This window comes from Diabrotica virgifera, chromosome 5 (assembly GCF_917563875.1).
Source record: "Diabrotica virgifera virgifera chromosome 5, PGI_DIABVI_V3a".
Taxonomy (NCBI): domain Eukaryota; kingdom Metazoa; phylum Arthropoda; class Insecta; order Coleoptera; family Chrysomelidae; genus Diabrotica; species Diabrotica virgifera.
In genome coordinates, this window is record NC_065447.1 from 4,517,141 (window position 1) to 4,540,019 (window position 22,879).

The following is a 22,879-nucleotide window of genomic DNA, read 5'->3' on the forward strand; positions in this document are numbered from 1 at the left end:
CTGTTTCTGAGATAATTGATGTTTTTGATTTTTTGCAATAATTTTGTAATGACTGACTTTAGTTAAACAATTATTTTTTAGTTACTTTTGTACAATAATCTTTTATTTTTTAAAGCATATAACGTTTTTTTAGCGTGTTTTTCCTTAACGCTATAGCCAAAAAACTGACTTAGACCACTTTACCTTAAGTAAGTTTTAATACCAATTTTAATTAATTAGATGGGTAAAAGTGGTCTAAGTCAGGACTTAGACCACTTTACCGTAAAACGTGACTTAGATCACTTTGGCTTACATTAGTTGATACTTTTAGCTATCTGGGAAAATGAAAAATAAAAAAACTGGTAATAATAAAAAGTAGCTTACTTTATTACAGTTCAACTTGTATAAAAAGACATGATAGGCCTACATCAGATAAATGTTTTTTTTAATCAATGTTTTCGTCTTGCTCTGGTTCAGCCACCTCTTCCAGAAGTCCAATGTCCTCAACATCATCACCTGTGATCAAGTTACGGTAGAACTCATGAAGAACGGGTGGAATATAGTCCAAAAGGTCTAACATATCCCTTTTCTTCTCTTTAGTCACAGGACGGGGAGCATTGTACAAGTGACTTTGTTCAATCAACCCAACAGGTATTTGGTCATTGTTTCGATTTTTCTTTGTCTTTTGTTTCGACCAAGCGAGAGAGACTGATTCAAACTGTACATCTTTCTGTAGAGTTTCCTTGTAGAAAAGGACAAAAGGATCTTCTCTGATAAATCTGATCCACTGGGTTTTCAGCCAGTTGAAGTTTCCTTTATCAACGTTCACTGACCGTTTAGTTACAGCATCAACTAACTCCGTGGTGGAATAGAAGTCCTCTCTGTCCATTTTTGTTAAGTGAAACGGATTCTTACTTCGGCATTTCAGGATGGCCTCATTCCACTCATTTGGGGAATAAATTACCTGTAGCTTTTTCTGCGCATAGGACTCGATTGAAGCAAAGTCCGTGTCATTTGGTAAAAATGAATGGCCACTTACCATGTATTTCAAATCAATTACATCGATGTTTCAAGCCTCAGCTGGTATGACAAGTGAATGAACAAATCGATTTCAGGCAAACTGGTCTAAGTCTGACTTAGACCACTCTGCCGGCCGAATATACAGCTGACATCAGTCAGGCACAGTAAGCTTCTGCGCTCTAGCGGATTTTTAGGCGAACTACGACTTGGGTCTCTTTGCCATAAAATGAAATCAGCTGCTGGCAATCCAAATATGACCATAACTCAAAATGACAAAAAAAGTGACTTAGACCACTTTGCCTTTCAGCCGCCCAAATGTTACAATTTTAGACAATCTGAGACACAATTAGTGATGTTGGTAATTTTTTTAGGAAGTTAGGTTGCTAGACGTTACTAGAAATTACTACACAACTAACATCTGCTCATAGCCAATATTATTAATAGTAAACAGACATAAACCTTACACCAATAAATAATTATTTATTTACACCATTATAATGCATTGATAACAAATCGCCGCTTCGCAAGAACGTAGGCTTAAGTCAAAATTTGACGAAATTGACTTATTAATGCAGATCTACTAAAAATAAAAATATCTATCGCATGAATAAAGACCTATGATGTTAATGATGGCACCAAGTGTCTATATTTGTTTGGCGCAAAAGTAGTTAAATACTTAACATTTTCGTATGAATACAGACCCAAGTTAGTTACGCCGAAGAATATCGAGCAATTTGTGTTTATTTCTCGTCAAGAATGATTGTTATACTTGCGATTAGTTTTTGTGAAAATTCTCTCTAAAATAAGGACCCTTTTGTAGTTAGGTCAGCGTTTTAACAAAGTTGAAGTAAATGTTTCTCAGGAAAAAAGGCTCAACTCTAATAGGGGTAACAAAATGATAATATTTAACCATTTTAACACCTTATAAATTTATCTAGTTATCACAGTTTGTATTTAGATGTATTTCTAACAAAATTGTATAAGTAAGTAACAACTTATTCCGAGTTATGCCCATGATCATATCTATAAAATTTTAAAATGCTTCTCCTCTAAAATCGTCTTTTTTGACTTAAGCCTACGTTCTTGCGAAGCGGCGAAACGAGAAAATTATTTATTGTATAAATAAAAATATTTTAAAGAAACATATTACACAAAATTTTATGAGTTTCATCTATGAGGAGAAGTTACATTTAAGAAAATGCGTACAAAGTTTTCTTGATCTCCTGAAACTATCATCTTTAAATGCATACGGAAATCAGCGCGCATGTGCGCCTTACGCAGCGAAAGGGTTAAAATCTGTTTCCTTTACAGTCCAATTTTTGACTTTTTTTTATTTTGTTTCAAATCACAGACTGCATCAAATGAGTTAAAGAAATTTTTCATGTGTGTAATCTCAAATGTGTTTTCAAATTAATTTTCTGAGAAAACTGCTTAAAACAAATTTTACACTTGTGCGGTTTTTCCCCAGTGTGGCGTCTTATATGTGTTTTTAAATTACCTGATGTAATAAACTGCTTAAAACAAATCTCACACTTGTAAGGTTTTTCCCTAGTATGCACTCTCAAATGTATTTTCAAATTATTTGCTATACTAAATTGCTTAAAACAAATTTTACACTTGTGAGTTTTTTCTCCAGTGTGCACTCTTAAATGTTGTTTTAAAGTACTTACTTCGCTAAATTGCTTATCACAAATTTCACACTTGTGAGGTTTTTCCCCAGTGTGCACTATCAAATGTCTTTCCAAACTATCTGCTCTACCAAATTGCTTAAAACAAATTTCACACTTATGAGGTTCTTCTCCAGTGTGCACTCTCAAATGTGTTTTCAAATTACCTGCTTGACTAAACTGCTTAAAACAAATCTCACTTGTGAGGTTTTTCCCCAATGTGCAGTCTTAAATGTGTTTTCAAATTACCTGCTTGATTAAATTGCTTAAAACAAATCTCACACTTGTAAGGTTTTTCCCCAGTGTGCACTTTCAAATGTGTTTTCAAATTATATGCTTCACTAAATAGCTTAAAACAAATTTCACACTTATGAGGTACTTCTCCAGTGTGCAGTCTTAAATGTGTTTGCAAATTACCTGCTGTAATAAACTGCTTAAAACAAATCTCACACTTGTGAGGTTTTTCCCCAGTGTGCACTCTCAAATGTACTTTCAAACTACTTGACATGCTAAATTGCTTAAAACAAATCTCACACTTGTAAGGTTTTTCCCCGGTGTGCACTCTCGAATGCTTTTTCAAATTACTTGTATCACTAAACTGTTTAAAACAAATCTCACACTTGTAAGGTTTTTTTCCGGTGTGAACTGTCATGTGACAAGTTAAATATTCTTTTCGAGCAAACCGATTTAAACAAATCTCACACTGGTAAGGTTTTTCACCAGTGTGCACTCTCAAATGTTTTTTTAAACTACCTTTGCGTCTAAACTGCGTAAAACATATTTCACACTTGTGAGCTTTTTCCCCAGTATGCTCTTGCGAATGTGTTTTCAAGGAATTTTTATGACTAAATTGCTTAAAACAAATCTCACACTTGTAAGGTTTTTCCCCAGTGTGCCCTATCAAATGTCTTTCTAAAATATCTGCTCTACCAAATTGCTTAAAACATATTTCACACTTATGAGGTCCTTCAGTGTGAACTGTCATGTGAAAAGTTAATTGAAATTTATGAGCAAACCGATCTAAACAAATTTCACACTTGTAAGGTTTTTCCCCAGTGTGCACTCTCAAATGTACTTTTAAACTATTTGACATGCTAAATTGCTTAAAACAAATCTCACACTTGTAAGGTTTTTCCCCAGTGTGCACTTTCAAATGTGATTTCAAATTATATGCATCACTAAATGGCTTAAAACAAATCTCACACTTGTGAGGTTTTTCTCCAGTATGCACTCTCAAATGTTTTCTTAAAATATGTGCTTCTCTAAACTGCTTATCACATATTTCACACTTGTGAGGTTTTTCCCCAGTATGCACTTTAATATGTTTTGTCAAATCACCTGCTGTAACAAACTGCTTAAAACAAATATCACACTTGTGAAGTTTTTCCCCAGTGTGCACTCTCAAATGTACTTTTAAACTACTTGACATGCTAAATTGCTTAAAACAAATCTCACACTTGTAAGGTTTTTCCCCGGTGTGCACTCTCGAATGCTTTTTCAAATTACTTGTATCACTAAACTGTTTAAAACAAATCTCACACTTGTAAGGTTTTTTTCCGGTGTGAACTGTCATGTGACAAGTTAAATATTCTTTTCGAGCAAACCGATTTAAACAAATCTCACACTGGTAAGGTTTTTCACCAGTGTGCACTCTCAAATGTTTTTTTAAACTACCTTTGCGTCTAAACTGCGTAAAACATATTTCACACTTGTGAGCTTTTTCCCCAGTATGCTCTTGCGAATGTGTTTTCAAGGAATTTTTATGACTAAATTGCTTAAAACAAATCTCACACTTGTAAGGTTTTTCCCCAGTGTGCCCTATCAAATGTCTTTCTAAAATATCTGCTCTACCAAATTGCTTAAAACATATTTCACACTTATGAGGTCCTTCAGTGTGAACTGTCATGTGAAAAGTTAATTGAAATTTATGAGCAAACCGATCTAAACAAATTTCACACTTGTAAGGTTTTTCCCCAGTGTGCACTCTCAAATGTACTTTTAAACTATTTGACATGCTAAATTGCTTAAAACAAATCTCACACTTGTAAGGTTTTTCCCCAGTGTGCACTTTCAAATGTGATTTCAAATTATATGCATCACTAAATGGCTTAAAACAAATCTCACACTTGTGAGGTTTTTCTCCAGTATGCACTCTCAAATGTTTTCTTAAAATATGTGCTTCTCTAAACTGCTTATCACATATTTCACACTTGTGAGGTTTTTCCCCAGTATGCACTTTAATATGTTTTGTCAAATCACCTGCTGTAACAAACTGCTTAAAACAAATATCACACTTGTGAAGTTTTTCCCCAGTGTGCACTCTCAAATGTACTTTTAAACTACTTGACATGCTAAATTGCTTAAAACAAATCTCACACTTGTGAGGTTTTTCCCCAGTGTGCACTTTCAAATGTCTTTTCAAATTATATGCTTCACTAAATTGCTTAAAACAAATCTCACACTTGTAAGGTTTTTCTCCAGTGTGCACTCTCAAATGATTTTTTAACCTCCCCGATCGACTAAATTGCTTAAAACAAATCTCACACTTGTGAGGTTTTTCCCCAGTGTGCACTTTCAAATGTCTTTTCAAAGTATATGCTTCACTAAATTGCTTAAAACAAATCTCACACTTGTAAGGTTTTTCCCCAGTGTGCACTCTCAAATGAGATTTCAAATTACTTGCTTGACGAAATGGCTTAAAACAAATTTCACATTTATAACGTCTTTTTCCCGTCAAAACTTCCATATTTTTATTTAATGTTGTTCCTTCAGTGTCTTGACTCATATCATTTCCTTCGTAAGATGAATCTTCAGTGAGCTTCTCCGTAATTTCGATTTTGATTTCATCTTGGAGATATCCTAAAATACAAACCAAGTATAATGTCATCATTTGAGTAAAACGTAAAATGAATGCAATAATCAAATTAAGCACTAGTGATGTTAAAAAAGTAACTATTCGTTACAAAGTACTCGTTACTTGCGAATACCCAAAGTAACGATTACTATTCAGAGAGACAAATCGTTACTTTGATTATTCTGATTACTTCGTTACTTCGTACCAGTCGTTGATTACTTTGATTACTCTGATTACTTTAATTACTCTGATTACTTTGATTACTCTGATTACTTCGTACCAATCGTATCAGAGCGAGTAACGACTATTGTATCTACTTTGATTACTCTGATTACTTCGGACCAATCGTATCAGAGGAAGTAACGACTATTGTATGCAGCATTCAAGGTCCAAGCTTCCATTCCATAAAGCAAAGTCGAGAATTAGTCGAGTCTTAAAAATAGCCATTTTCGCGTTTTTCAAATTTTAAATTGCTTATAACTCGAACACGATCAACTTTAGAGAAAAATTACAAGAAACCTTTTTTGTCCGGAATGGCCTGAAAAATCTAAAAAAAATGTCCGGCCGATAATATTGATTTTTGCAATTTGATTAAAAAAGAATTGTTAAAAAAAATTGGACCACTTTTCGCGTGGGCGACTTCTTGTACCTTATTCTGGGGTGTCTCACGAATGTGATTATGCAAAAAAAATTCATGGGAATATTTTTCCAACGAACCCGCCGTTTTCGCCTTGTCTATATTCACCACCAACCCTTCTTCTATACCTCTATGTACGTTTAATTTAAAAATATTTACCTTATTCTAACTTCTCCAAAAATTAATAAATAAACGTCTATGAATCAAAGTCTAGCCAGAATAGATCGGCAGATAACGTGTTAAAATAGTTTGGTTCCGCGAAATTGCGATCCATTAAGTTCCACGAACCGCTTTCGTTCATTTCCTTGACACGTTCTTGTGTTGAGTTAGGCCAGTATTATATTAGGCAACTGGTGACGCCACCAAGTTGCTCCACCAGTGACTCATTACGTCACGGGGCATTTAAGTAAATGAGACCTATTAGACTACGGTAACTGGTTGCGCCACCAGTTGCTCATATCGGCCACCAGTTGCCCATAATATTTTGTGTGCTTTAATTTGGTGGAGCCACTAGTTGCGCCACCAGTTGCCCCACTAGTTGCGCCACCAGTTACCTAGTCTAATAATGGCCTTAGGGTTCTATTAGTCTAGGTAACTGGTGGCGCAACTAGTGGGCCCACCAAATTGTGAGCACGGGCAACTGGTGGCCGAGAATAGCCACCAACAAAAATAATAAAATGAATTGGAATTGGAAAAATAATCAAATGCAATTGGAAACTTGTTTGTTATCAATTTTACGAAAAAAAGTTATTCTTCATAAAATGCTCTTAATAGTATAAAATATAAGATGCAACCATCAGATTCAAATTTTGTGAATTTTATACGAGGTATGTCAAAAAAGATGAATTTCGCTCAAGAGTAAAGTATCCTTATATTAAACAATATCGAAAAATGTTTTATAAAAAGTTGTTCGGAATTAAAAGCTATGTTTGAATATGCAATTACATTCTTCTAATTAAAATATTGTGAACTGTAAAGGTACTTTACTCTTGGACGAAATTCATATTTTTTAACATACCTCGTATAGAATTGATAAAAGTTTATATTTATTATGATTGCATCTTAGATTTTAGACCATATAAAGCTTTTTGTAAAAAATAACTTTTTTCGTAAAATTAATAATAAAATACTTATAGATATTTGTAATAAAATGATGTTGGGTGTCCGTGATTTAAAAAACATTGCATTTTTTTTCAATTAGAATGATGTAGTAAAATTAATGCGTCCCAAAACATAGTTTTTTAATTTTTAACAACTTTTCATAATAACAATTTTCGATGTTGTGAAATCTAAAGGTACTTTACATACAATTTTTTTGACATACCTCTTATAACATAGACTATGCAGAGCATTTTATATTTTTTTTTTTCGTAAAATTGATAAGAAAAAAGTTTCCCATATGGTTCCAAGTTAGGCAGGCATACTGTACATATATATAAAAGCTCAATTTTTTTAAATTTTCTAATTAACGTCACATTCGGATTCAGAATAATCAAAAACAAATAAGAAACATTTTTGATCAAGGTAAAGTGATGAATTCACAGATATTTCTAAAATATAAAAAGAGTTTTTATTGTTTAAACAATGAATAAACAATTAACGGCTAAATCTGCTAGAAGAACTTTTTAATATAGCATATTTATAAATCAACAAAAAAGGTTTTAGAAAAATATGCGCTTGTTAATAGAAAATATAGAAATTAATAGAAAAGAAATACGAAGCACTCGATTACAATACAAATGAACTGGTGGTGGCCGACACCAGTTGCTCAGTCTAATAGGGTCCATATAACATAATACCCCGGCTTGGTGGCGCCACCAGACCCGGTTACCCGGCTGGTGGACAGGTTCGGCCACCAGATCGACAACAATTTCTGGTGGCGCAACCAGTTGCCGTAGTCTAATAGGTCTCATTTACTTAAATGCCCCGTGACGTCATGAGTCACTGGTGGAGCAACTTGGTGGCGTCACCAGTTGCCTAATAGCGGCCTTATATTTATGTCTACTTTTAATGGCAATTCTTACGCATTAACAAAAGGCATGGGTTTTTGAAAACTCAAAAGCCACTATAAACTTCTTTTACAACATATGGACTTACAACTGAGCGACAGGTCTAGTTGTGCCCTTATCTTTTTACGAAGGAAGTGAAGTACTTTTTGAATAGTGTAGTGTGAGTGTGATAAATTAATTTATCTTGTCTTGTCTTGTCAATTGTGTATTATTCGAATTTAGAGATAAGTTGCAAGGAATGAGGTTCCCATAATATGGGAACCATATGTGTGCTTTTTGACCATCGAAATTCAATGGACAAAAGGATAATAAGGGTTTAACTTTCTCTCTGGATAGAAAGAAGGGGGTTAGGTATTTCGTAATTTCAAAAATGTTATTTTTTAACTATGTTTTTTAGCCTTAAAAATTGTCATTTTTCTTTTTTTTTTTGGTTTTAATTTGATTATAACTCGAAAATGATTAACTTAAGAGAAAAATTACAAAATACGTTTTTTGGTTCGAATGATTCAAAAATCTAAAATCCTAATAGATACCTACACGGGCCGAAAGAAGCTAATTAGAATTTTTAAACAAAGTCATTTTTTAATTATTAGATAACTAATTTATCTGGTCAAAATTATATCAGGCGCCCCTTGTTATTTGTAATTTTTAAAATCCTAAATTACATATCAAATTTATGTAAATAAATGGCAAATATCGAGCAACTAGGTGATATCTGCCTTTTATTTCCATAAATTTCAAATATTCGAACATTCAATCATCTCCTATTTTACATATCAAATCATTTTTATTGATTAAACAGATCAGTGAAAGTCATTGTTATATCGGAATACATACCTATATACAAAATACCTACCTACTGAGAAATACGATTCTCGATATGATTACCGGTACTCAAATATGTACAAAAGTAATCATAGTAATCAAAGTAACGAATACTGTAAATGATTACTTGTTATATCGGAATACCTATACAAAATAAGACTATAATACCTACTGAGAAATACGTTTCTCGATATGATTACCGGTACTCAAATACAAAAGTAATCATAGTAATCAAAGTAACGAATACTGTAAAAATTATTACTTGTTATATCCTAATACCTATACAAAATACCTATCTACCGAGAAATACGATTTTCGATATGATTACCGGTACTCAAATACAGGGCCGCGCCGTCCACGTGTGCAATGTGTGCGGAGCACACAGGCGCCAGCAATTAAGGGGCGCCACTAGAGTAGTTACAAAGCTTTTACACGAGCCAAATTTACCCATTTACCGAACGTGCCACAAATAACGAATCGACAAGATTTGAAAATTGTTATTCTGGCTTCGCTAAGTCGGGACAGCATTACTGTATTATTTTTTGTTTTAACTTGTCAGTTTTCGGATCCCTGCATGCATAAGTAAATCTCAAATAAAATAATCAGCCGGTACCGGCGCTACGGTATAAGGCGCACTACCGCAAAACTAGCAAAGATTGGCGGCCTTCGGTTTTTTAAATTAGTATTTTGTACCACGCCAGCAAAAAAAGCTCATTTTGGCGCCCCCTAAAGAGGGGCGCCCACCTGCAGTGCATTATCCTGTTATCGCCGACCCTGCCAATAATCCTGTGACAATAATAGTGCAAATGAAAACTATAGTGGTATGTATTTATATACTCGCGATACGTATATAGTAAGTACATCATATAAAATAAGGTAAGTTAATTAAATTACAAAAGTAGACATGATACAGGGTGTAACAAAAGCATGGTGTACGGATCTAGGGAGGAATAGGGAAAATTCCCACCAACAAAGATCAAAAAAAATGTTTTGGTAAATTTCAATACACATACAAATTAATTAGCTGATATTAGATATATTTAAACCACAGACAGACAAATAAAACTCAATAAACCCGCTATAGTATAGTAGGATACTTCGAAAAACTTACGCATATGTAATTTATTTAAAATTTAAACGCAAACATAACTTTTGTTGCCTGTATTAGAAAAAAATTTAAATTATAGACAAAATCAATAATCCTATGATAGTATTACTCAATTATTTTTAAAACTTTTCTTTTTTATGTAAAGTATTCGTCAGTGGGTAGGCCGTAGTTACAGTATATGAAAATGATTAACAATGGAAAAAACCTTTACCGAGCGTAACCTTTCAGAAATATACTTTTGTATTATGTTTTTGAGGGAAGTGACAGACTGACACCATGTGTTGTTTATTGACCAGGGCCTAGATATGCGGCTTTTTAAAAGAAAATCATAAAAAGTCAAAAGGTTTTTATTTGAACTGTTCTTTCTATGATAAACCAAAGTTCATTTTTTATTATTGGAACCCTAAGATACCGAGAATTTGGACGTGCTTTATTACTATTCGAAATTCACAAGGAATATTAGTGTTGATTTATTTTTTCCTGTTACAAGTTGTAAGACTCCCGTTTCGTAAAAGTCCTTTATATCTTGAATGTACTAATCCGGTTAGTGGTTAGTTGTTTTAAGTGAAACTCTTCATTCAATCTAATCTCAAATTTATGTCATTGCATCGCAAATTCCATTTGAAGAAATTTGCGATACATTTTTAGATAATTTTATGGTTTTAAGTTATTTTTCTTGTGTAACTACAATGATATTATGCTAAAAATTATGTTGTACTGCAGATTTAAAATGCGTTTATCTCGAAAACGGTTGAGTTTAGGGAGATGAAAGAGGTATGCCTTTTTTAAGTAAAACTAATAGAGGAATAAAAATTTTAATGTCAAAATTATACGGAGTGACGAATAAAAAAAATTGAACGTATTAAATGAGTGCTGAAAGGCGTATGTGGCGCCCTCTGAGTAATTTTTGGTAGGGAATTTAGTTTTCTCGTCCCAAAAAACTCCCACATACCAAATTTCGTCTTGATATCTCATGCCTGTCAGGAAATATTCAATAATACATAAAAAAAAGTTTAACTTTGACACCCTGTATCTCGGTTATTGTAAACTTTGTACTAAGGTAAGTTAGCTTAAATCGGCCTATTTTAACCTCAGGAACCTGAGGTTAAGCTATGGCCCATTCTTTACCAAACACCCTGTATATAGGATTTCGAAAATTATGTATTCGTTGAAGGATATTTGCATATAGGGCTTTTCATCGATTGTCATTTGTTTCGAGCTTCTGTCATATGTTGTATAATCTGTGTATAATATTAATATACACGGATTATACGACTTATGACAGAAGCTCGAAACAAATGACTGTGAATGAAAAGTCCTATTAAAGCGACTTACTGTGTTTACTTAATGTGTTTAATTAGTTGGGAATTACAATAGTCTAAATAAATAACCAATCCGTGATGTGAATAATGATAATTTGACACAAAAGTAATCTATCGTGACAGTATTTTTACAATCTTAACGGATAAAATGACAATTGTAATTCTAGGTTAGAAATTTGTGAACGACGTAAATATAAATATTTTATGTCATTGGTATATTTTAAATATTAATATTCTGACAACTGTCAGATTTAACTAAAATGTCATGCAGTGATTCGCGACATTCTTAAAATCTTATATGACGTAAAAATTAATGACGAACTGAAAAAAGGGTTTGTGATCAACTGTACCATATCTTTAGATTTTTATGTTGTTACTCCAAAGATTTATTTTTTTTATTTTAACTTTATTCTCCTGTTGCATGTGTGAGAATTTTTAATTGTTTTTGTTTGGTTATAATAAATAATTGTTCATTTTTAGTCTCATTGTTTTATTTAACGGGACGATTTTTTAAAATATTGTGTATTTTTTGGGCAAAGGTGTAACCAGGATGATGCTAAGGGGGAGGGGGAGTTACAACTACTGACTTGATGGTCTCTGGGGGGTATGGAATAGTAATGGTGTAGAGCTCAAAGTACATCCAAATGGGGTGGTTATAACCTCCAATCCCCCCCGGTTATACCTATTTTTTGGGCGCCATTAAATGTTTTGCACACAGGCGCTACAAAAGTAACAAAAGTAATCAAAGTAATCGAAGTAACGAATACTTTCAATGATTACTTTATACAAAAGTAGGTAACGATTTGTAACGATTACTCGAAAGTAACTATAATCAACATCACTATTAAGCACAGCCTACAATTGAGAACCCTACATTGAGGCAATGCAGTCCTTATGAGAGTTTTTATCATGGTGATGCCGATTTTATCAAAAAGAATTTGTATGTATTCGAACATTAGAGAGATTAAATTAAAACTGTTTTAGAAAGGCAATCTACAATTTTAGGATTCATGTGCGTAATCACTATAGTATATCAAATAAACTTAAACGCATACGAATCCTAAAATTGTAGATTGTCTTTCTAAAACAGTTTTAATTTTTAATCTCTCTAATGTTCGATTACAAATTCTTTTTGATAAAATCGTAATCACCGCGTTAAAAACTCTCATAAGGACTGCATTGCCTATGTTCCCTATACTGTAAAGTCAAGGTGGGACGTACTATAGAAGTAAAGGGGTATAAGTGACAAAAAGTAAATGCCGTTCAAAGTTGAGCCTTCACTGAAATTGTCATGATTTTTTAATGCTAGTTGTTCTTCTGCGATTTAGTAACTGTAGGCATTATTATTATTACTAGTCATAATCAAAATCATAATATAAAAGTCATAATATAAAAAATCATAATTTTATTGACTTTACTCATTTTGGAGCTATTTTTAGGTTGCTAAGTAGCACTTGTATCCTTTTAGTTTTAAGAAATTCAACACAAAGGTAAAATATGTAAAAAGAACATAACGTTTTTGAACAAATTTATTCTTCACCATAACACTAATACATAATGTGACTTCCGATTCATCGACATCAGTGTCGTAATGGTGGTCCAAATCATCATTTGCTACTTATGGTAAATTGGAGGTACATAGTTGACTAACTGTTGAAGATTGACCTTTTGTGAATTTACAAAAGGTCAATCTGTACTGGTAGGGCAGTCAATGAAAGCAAGAACAGGTTATTACCCCCGAATTCTATCCTACTGCATGGATTTTAATCAAATTTTAGGAATAGCCTGTGTTTAGGCAATACGTAAAGTATCCTTAACAATAGTAACCTATACTTATTGTACGGTTATAGAGTATATTCCCATAGGTAAGCTGGTTAAGAGTAGATAACGATTTTTCATATGTAATTTAAAGTATTATCTGCATAAATGGCACAAAGAATATTTGCTACGAGAGGTATATGGTTCAAAATGCATACAGTATCACGACTAATAAGTTATGTTCACATACATGTAGAGTACTTACAGTTTTATTCCTTGATGACGTGTCACATCAGAGCTCTGATTGAATTCCATAATCCATTTGGTTCATTTGTAAGGCACTCACTAATACGCTAAATAAATCATCGTCGATAATACTGAGCAGATTGAATTATCTGAGCGGTATAAAACGATAGCAAAAAAAGCCGGTAAAATGCGGCCTTTTTACGAATAGCGGGAGCGTCGATAGATTAGAGATGATTCTCGTTAGGAAGCTTTTGACGATCTGCCCCGGCGAGGGGTTCAAATGCGAGTCTCAACAATAACCTGGAGTTTCCAGAAAGGTTACATAAATACTACTTGAATTTTAAGTAATCAGTAGTACAGGGGCGTAACTAATTATTTTAGTGAGCCGTGTACAATATATTTATTGTACATATTGCCGGGGGCGACAGGCGAGAGAGATGGCCTATATCACCTCGAAGAGAGGGGATTGGCAAAGATGTGCACAACGATAAGAAATGTTTGAAGAAATTAGAGTTTATATACACAAGGGGTAACAACGATAAAATGGAGGAAAACGATAAGTTTTCCCCCTAGGGATAGATTTTAATCTTCCAGGGGAATCACAGCGATTTTCGTAATACCACGAAGAAAATCACCGTGAGTAGTGTGAATCTTGACAGTACGAACTAGACCATCCTTACCAGGCAATACATCTATTACCCTGGCAGTTGGCCATAAGAGTGGAGGAGTACCATCCTCCTTCAACAGAACCAAATCCCCGATCTTGACAGGGTCAGTAGGGTCGGTCCATTTATTTCTTTGCTGCAGGAGGCAAAGATAGTCTTTTTTCCACAATTTCCAAAATTGCTGTTGAATTTTACTAATACGCTGAAAAAGATTCAACCTATTTTCAGGTATCTCTGAAACACTTGGTTCAGGGGGCGCGGTTAAACTTCTTTGAACTAAGAAGTGAGCTGGAGATAGGAAAGCGAAGTCATTGGCGTCAGACGACATCCTAGTGATGGGTCTCGAATTTAGAATAGCCTCGATTTGGCATAATACTGTGTTAAACACTTCAAAGGTGAAGTGGGAATTTCCTATAATTCGATAGAGGTGATACTTCACACTCTTTATTCCTACCTCATGGAGGCCGAATTGATGGGGGTTGCGGGGAACACCCATCTTGAAAGTTATGGAGTTTTGAGTACAGAATTCCTTAATCTGTTCCGAATTATTTTGATTTAAGAAAAAATCATAGAATTCGCGCATTTCATTTTTTGCCCCATGGAAATTTGTGGCATTGTCGCTCCAAATAATACTGGGCGTGGATCTTCTGGCAATAAACCTTTTCAGAGTAAGAATATAGGCTTCTGCGCTTAATCCTGTGACGAGTTCGATATGAACACATTTAGTGCTCATGCAAATGAAATAGGCTACGTATGCTTTGTAAAGCGGTGCCTTCCTCAAATGTGAGGACTTAATTAAGAAGAACCCCCCATAGTCCACTGAGACGACTTGGAAGGGTCTAGTGGGGAGTACACGATCGGGATGCATATCTGCCATCTGTTGAACAGAATTGGGTGTCATGAATCGGAAACAGTTTACACACTTACGAATTAAGCGTTTAATCTGTCTTAATCCGTCAATTGGCCAGTACTTCATTTTGACATACGAAAGTACTGTTTGCGCGCCTGAATGTAATAACTTATGATGAGCTTGAGTCAAGATTAGTTCTACAACTCGACATTTAGAAGGAAGTAGAATGGGGTGTTTTTGATTATACGATATGGGGGCGTGTCGGAGACGTCCTCCCACACGAATCAGCCCATCATTATGTTGTAGGAAGGGGTTGAGTTTACGAATGGCTTTATTGGTCACGAGTTTAGCATTTTTCAATTCAAGAATCTCTTTTTTAAAGTAGATACTTTGGATATACCTGATGATCGCGTGATCAGCGATCTCCATTTCGGGTGGCGTCAATATATCCGTATCTCGTGGAGAGTTATTTATTTTCTTTTTAATATTACTGATGAATCTAAAAAGATAAGCGACAATTCTTTGAATTTTACGAAAAGAAGAAGATTTAGCGAATAGATTTTCAAAGGTGTCGTTGAGTTCGTGATTTGTTGCTATGTTTGAGACAACTAACTTCCTTAATTCAGGAAGATCATCCTGAAAATGAGGAATTTGATGAAGAGAAAAATCGATGGGATTGTCTCTAATAAAGCTAGGTCCGCATAACCAGTCTTCGGTGGTCTGGGGATTATCAAAGACATTTATCCCTCTGGAAGCGGGGTCAGCGATGTTTTCGTGACTTCTGACGAAATGGAAATCACAAGGAAAAGTTTCCAACAAGGAATTGACCTTTTGAATTCTGTTTTGTACAAAAATGTTCCAAATGTGTTTTTTAGAAAGTATCCAAGACAAGGCAATTGTAGAGTCAGCAAAGAGATGAGATGAAGATATACTCAAATTTTTCTTGAAGATGTGAAAAAGTCTATGAGCCAGAGTGACTCCCAACACTATTCCACAAAGTTCCAATTTGGGGATGGTGAGTTTATTTTTTAGCGGAGAAATTTTGTTTTTAGAAGCGATAAGCCGCGACGATACAGAAAAGTCTGAGTATGTCGCTTTGAGATACACACAAGTGCTGTATATTTTTTCCGATGCGTCGGTGAAAATAATTAATTGAACATCAACAACTTTCTTTTGTAAAAGTAAGCATCGAGGTACCTTGACCTCTTCTATAGTTTTGAATGTCGATAAGAGGTTTTGCCAATTTTTCATAATGATGGGTGAGTCAATGGGTTGATCCCAGTCCAATTTCTGGGACCATATTTCCTGTATCAAGAGCTTAGCGTTCACAAGGACAGGGGATAACCATCCTAGCGGGTCATACAAAGTAGCAATGTAGGAGAGAATAGTACGTTTAGTAACAACATTAGCCAATTTGAAGATAGGAGTTTTAAACGAAAAGTGGTCGCGTTCTGAATCCCAGAATATGCCTAAGACTTTATCAGATCCCGTGAAGTTAAGACTGACTTCAGAGACGGGATTTAAATTGTGTTGAGACAGAAATTCTGAAGAACTGCAGTTCCACTTGTGGAGGAGGAAACCATGGGTTTCTAGCAAAGAAGTTAATTGTTCGAAAAGACAACTTAATTCATGAAGACTGTCAGCACCGCTGATCAGGTCATCCATATAGATAGATTCTTGCAGAACACTAGTAGCAAGTTCGTGGGTATGTTTGTTGTTGTCAGCGATGTGCTTGATAACTCTTTGAGCGATAAATGGGCTACTTGGGAGCCCGAAGGGTAATCTTTGAAATTGATAGCACCGTAAAGGCTGCTGAATATTGTCCCTAAAGAGAAAATTTAACAGAAATGTTTCAGTGGGACAAATGGCGATTTGTAGGAACATAGCCTTGATGTCGCCTACTAGTGCGAATTTAAACTGACGAAACTTAGCGAGAATGTCAAAAAGTTCATGTTGGACGACATAACCTTTGTCTATGACGTCACTGAGGGAGATTCCCGTAGACGATTTATTGTTTGGATCGAAAACTATACGAGTGGAAGTAGTAGAGTTGGATTTGAAAACGGGAAAGTGAGGGAGAAAGTAATTAGGTTTACCTGAGTCATTTAGCATTTTTAACGGCACTTGAATTATTTGTCCGTTATTGAGATATTCCGATATAATGTCCTGATATTTTTCCAATAAATCAGGGTTGAGTTGAAAACGTTTCTCGAGACTGAGAAAACGTCTTTTTGCCGAGAGAAACGAATTTCCCATGTCTATATCTTCGATAGGGAGTTTGAGATTGAGTGTGGACTCATATCGTCCATTGGGGAGAACATTAACATGTTTTACAAAATTAATTTCAGCGGGGTGATCATTAATGAGATCGGTGTTCTGAGGAGCGGCTTCTTCCAGCTCCCAGAATTTTTGTAAATGATCGGATAGTTCCTCGTTGGACACTACCGGCTCATTTACGGCGGAAGGAGTGTTATGAGAACAACAAGTAACGAGAGAGTTTGAATAAAATTCCAAAGCCTTTTTAGTATTTTTCGACTTAAGAGCAAAGTCTGGAACTGACCCTGATATCGTGTACCCGAGTAGAGTGCGTTGAAGAACGGGAAGACCTTTTCCCAAACGAATTATTTCAGGTTGAATGATATCGTTATACAGGTCTGCACCGAGCAGGATACCAATTGGGGATGTTACATGGAACATCGGATCACCTAATGGTATCTCTGAGGGTATGTTTAGTTTGCTCGCCGAAATAGAAATTTGAGGAAGCGGATTTGTTATCTTTGGGAGTACAGAGCACGAGATGTCAAAAGGAACGTCGTTAGCGACAGCGAAAATTGTTGTATCTACAATAGATTGAGACGAGGATGAGGTGGAGTTAATTCCATTGATCCGTAATTTTCCATCTCTAGTGGTGAGTGACAGTTCCTTTACGAGGTCAGCACTAATAAATGAAACCTGTGAGGCCGAGTCTAAGAGTGCCTTTGCGAAGACCCTCTTGCCGCTAGGAGCGACAAGATAGACCTGGAGTGTGCTTAATAACACCAAATGATTATCAAGCGAGGCTGCAGATAGAGCCATTGAATGTGGAGTCGAATTTTGAAGATTAACTTCCGTTTCAGGAGCTCTAACATGTGAGGGCCCCTGTTGTGAATTACCCTGTGTATGGGAGTTATTTGAGATAGCGGTTTTATTATGATTATTTGAGTTGTGTTGGCCAACAGCCGCGGAAGGGTTACTATGACCCGTTTTGTCGAAATGGAGCAACGTGTGATGACGAGATTTACAAACTATGCAAGAGAATTTGGATTTACACTGATCGAGCATGTGAGACCCAAGACAATTAATACAAAATTTATTTTGTTTGACAAAACTAAAACGTTCTTTAGAATTCAACTGCTTGAACTGAGGACAAGAGTAGATCGAGTGAGAGTCGTTGCAATAGGAACATTTCTTAGGACCTAAGCGAGGCGAAAGGTTACTGGTAGAAGTGTCTGAGGCTAGGTGTAAAGAGTGTCTGGAAGTAGTAGTCGATTTTGGTTTTGATTGAGAGTGAATATTCTCAAGATGAACAACGCGTGTCTCGATTTCCCCTAGAAAATGGACAAAATCAGGGGTAGCTTGGCTACCACCGGATTGGAACTCAAGAGCCCTAATGGTAGGTGCGTCGAGTTTCTGAGTAGCGATATGTATGAGAAGTAAATGCAAGAGATCTGAAGGGGGCCTATTCAAGTTCAATAGGGCCTTGAAATTATTTGACATGACCGTATGAAAATTTCTTAATTGTGAGTGATTTGCGTTTCCAGAAATAGGAGGCGCATCAAGAATTTGAGAGATGAGAGTTTTGATAAGCGATTTAGAGTTGGCGTACCTTTGTGTCAGGTTATCCCGGGCTATTTTGTAATTGTCACCTGTGAGTGGGATATGCTCGAGAAGCGTCAAAGGCTCGGAAGTTAGAAAACTTTTGAGGTAAATGAGTTTTTCCAGATCACTTAATGTAGTATCAGATCCTATTATTGTATCAAAGGTCTCAATGAATGAATTGTATTCAGTAACTAAGCCACTAAATGGTTTTAACTGAATACGAGGGAGGTTTACTGTTCGTTGCCTAGCCATAGACTGTGAGGTTAGAGAAGAATTAGGGTCAAATTGGAGGGAGGGGGTAGCAGTCACATTAGAACTTTCAATGACCTCTAACCTTTCTTCCAATAGAGAAATTGTATCCAAATATTTATCAAAAACCACAGAGGAATCAGTAGAGGGGGTAGGTTCCTCGGGGATCGTCTCCAGCACATTTTGAGCATCGCGGAAAAGTCCGTAAGAATGTTTGAGTTGTGAAATTATTTCACGAATTTTATATTTGTTTAGAGAATTAAGAGTTGTGGGAACCGAATCAGCCAACTTGGTTATATCAAGTTTTGCGGTGAGCCTCTGTCGGTTATATTTTGATCGGTCAGCCATGTTGCGAGAATGTGAGATTAGATAGATTATTTGCAAATGTCTAAACCTATAAATCGATGCGAAAATGAGAGAATATGTACAATATATTATATATTACACGTTTAATAGTGTGAGATTGGCTTAATAGTATCACCCTGTATGAGCGCAGATTAGTATATGAAATGCAAAACTATAAAATTTCAAAATATATGCAATTTTCCAAAATGGGTATTTTTCAGCAAGTGTGAGACACCCTTAACAAGTATTTAAATTAATTAAATTGAAGGAAAAAACAATTATTTATTTTCTATAGTTTTCTAGAAGTGTAAAATGAGCTTAAGCGAAGCTAAATGTAGCAAAAACTTACAATTTATGCAAGAAAACAAAATTATTTTTAATAATTTTTGTAACCTGTGAACCAGGCTTAATCGGATTCAAAATTATAAATTTAATTTAAATCAAAAGGTTGAACAAACAATGTTAAAATTATAACACCCGTACTATCAGCCAAGAAATGAGTACACTTTTTGTATACTATAAACAGAAAAATATATTTACGAAAATAAAATAATGTAATATATGCAAATATTTTTTCATACAAACAAAACGACTCCTTTATTTGAACAAAGCAAGTAGTTTCTGAAATTGCACGTGTAGACCGGGCTTAACAACCTACCAGCTATTGTAGAGACGTGCTGGGTTAAATACTGAGAATTTGAGTGCAGAAAGAGAGGAATATTTTATTTTTGTGCCGGGGCGGCGTGGCTTGGAAATTTCCAAATGCAACAGAAAGACACTATAAATGAAAAACCGTTATTCTCAGAATAGAGATTATCAAAATATGCAAATACGAAGGACCTTGAGGATTTAATTAATAAATAATTAATATGATACGGCTCGATGGAACAGAAATGTTTAGGCAATACGTAAAGTATCCTTAACAATAGTAACCTATACTTATTGTACGGTTATAGAGTATATTCCCATAGGTAAGCTGGTTAAGAGTAGATAACGATTTTTCATATGTAATTTAAAGTATTATCTGCATAAATGGCACAAAGAATATTTGCTACGAGAGGTATATGGTTCAAAATGCATACAGTATCACGACTAATAAGTTATGTTCACATACATGTAGAGTACTTACAGTTTTATTCCTTGATGACGTGTCACATCAGAGCTCTGATTGAATTCCATAATCCATTTGGTTCATTTGTAAGGCACTCACTAATACGCTAAATAAATCATCGTCGATAATACTGAGCAGATTGAATTATCTGAGCGGTATAAAACGATAGCAAAAAAAGCCGGTAAAATGCGGCCTTTTTACGAATAGCGGGAGCGTCGATAGATTAGAGATGATTCTCGTTAGGAAGCTTTTGACGATCTGCCCCGGCGAGGGGTTCAAATGCGAGTCTCAACAATAACCTGGAGTTTCCAGAAAGGTTACATAAATACTACTTGAATTTTAAGTAATCAGTAGTACAGGGGCGTAACTAATTATTTTAGTGAGCCGTGTACAATATATTTATTGTACAGCCTGAAAATATCTCCTTATTCAAAGTCTACCCTATGCCGATGTGTGCTTTTGTCTTGGGGAGGTTCCCACCCCTTCTTGGGGGTGGAAAATTTGTTGGTTAAATAACTACGGAAGTTGCTAGAAAACCCAATTCTAAGCAAAAATTGTTCTATAATTTTTTTTCGAAAACTCAATACTTTTTGAGTTATTCGTGGTTGAAAATTGGCCATTTTCATTGAAAAATGAATGGTTTTTCAAACGGTTTTTTGCGAATACCTTAAAAACAATGCATCTAACTAAAAAAATTATATAAAACATTTTTGTAGCTCATAAAAAAATAAAGAGATTCGTTCCTTCTTCAATCTTCTAGTTATAACACAAAAAGAGATATGGTAGGTAAAAGAGTTTGTTTTTTTGGTGCATGCTCAAAGCAGTGTAATCAACTTAAAATAACAGAGAAACGGTCGATTTTATGTATATAATGCTACCAATACCTTTTATTGTGCTTGAAGTCCTTTCAAATAAGCAATATTAAATGTCGATTACCTTAGGGGTCTCATTTGGGACCCTTGTTATTTAACATCTGTATAAATGACATCCATAGTTGCTTTCAATATTGCGAATTTCTATGTTGTGCTGATGACCTAAAATGCTTAATTCTACCACTGATTGTATCAACTTGCAGTCAGATTTGTCCAGACTTGTAGACTGGTGTGAAATAAATTGAATGGATTTAAACCCAAACAAATGCCTCACTATGTATTTCTCTAAGAGGCGTTCCCCTTGGCTTTTTCCTAAGCAATTTCTAACACTGCACTGTCAATATGTCAGCTAATAAGGATCTTGGGGTCTTATTTGACAATGCGCCATCCTTCAGATTTCATATCGCAGATATTGTTTCTAGAGCCCTTAAAATGGTTGGCTTTGTCCAGAGATGTACAAGAGATTTCACAAATCTCTCAGCAATCCGCCTATTGTATTGTTCATTGGTCAGACCCCTATTGGAATATGCTTCTTCAGTCTGTAATCCCCTCTATACATGCCATGTACACAAATTAGAAAAAGTGCAAAGAAGATTTTTGCGGTATTTGGCCTTTAAGGCTGGAGTGGATCCCCCTGATAACTACCATTACAACTATGATTCACTTCACACGAGATTTTCTCTCCCTCCTCTTCAGATTCGCAGGCAATGTAGGGACTTACAGAATCTTTACAAAATTTTTAATGGTATTGCTGATTGCCCAGATCTACTGCACTCTATTGGTTTGGCAGTGCCGTCAAGGAATACTAGATTTCACCTCATGTTTCAACAACCTTTATGTAGACCTAGGGCCGGTATTTTAACAGCTACTTAAGCTTTTGCTTAGCCTGTGTCAAAAGTTAAGGAGAAGCTTAAGCTGGGTGCCGTATTTCCATCATTTCCTTAACTAAACTGGTCCTCAACTGTCAAGTAAATTGGTTTGGTACCTCTGAATACATCAAAATGCCAGAACTGTTCTGAGGTAAAAACCACTATTGTTGTTATTTTATTTTATTTTGCCATCTGTATCTGTCTCATTCATTTTTACTTCACTTATGTAATTTTGTGTACATATAAACATGTGTTGTTAGTATATTGTCTATATTTTCTCTGGTTATAATTATGTTTTATTGTTATTTTGCATAAGCAATAGAAGATCCGTCTTTGTAATTTTGTTTATTGGATATATTCCTTAAAACGTCAAATTGGAATTTAAGTTTACTTTTGTAAAATAAATATACCAATCACCAGGGTTGGGCTGATTAAAATCAAGTGATTAATATCACGATTAAAATCATGATTTAAATCGCTTGATTTTTAAAATTAAAATCATGATTTAAATCAATTTTTTTCTTTTTTATTCAGAACCAGATAACAACATAATATAAAAGTTTTCTCAAAGATCAAAAGAAGTATCTGCTTTTAGCAAAAACAACAAAAAAGAAGTACATAATTCCAAATTCTTA

At 34.9% G+C, this 22,879-nt stretch overlaps 1 protein-coding gene across 3 annotated transcripts in view; it reads right to left on the bottom strand.

Moving 5' to 3' along the window:
• Positions 1–342: 342 nt before the first annotated feature.
• LOC126884913 (zinc finger protein 91-like) overlaps positions 343–22,879 on the bottom strand; it is a 79,543-nt gene continuing 57,006 nt past the window's right edge. For all 3 annotated transcript variants that reach the window (XM_050651247.1, XM_050651248.1, XM_050651249.1), the window contains one exon: positions 343–5,525. In XM_050651247.1, the coding sequence (XP_050507204.1) occupies positions 2,863–5,525 (2,663 nt within the window). In that variant the 3' untranslated portion in view covers positions 343–2,862. The remainder of the gene's footprint in view (positions 5,526–22,879) is intronic.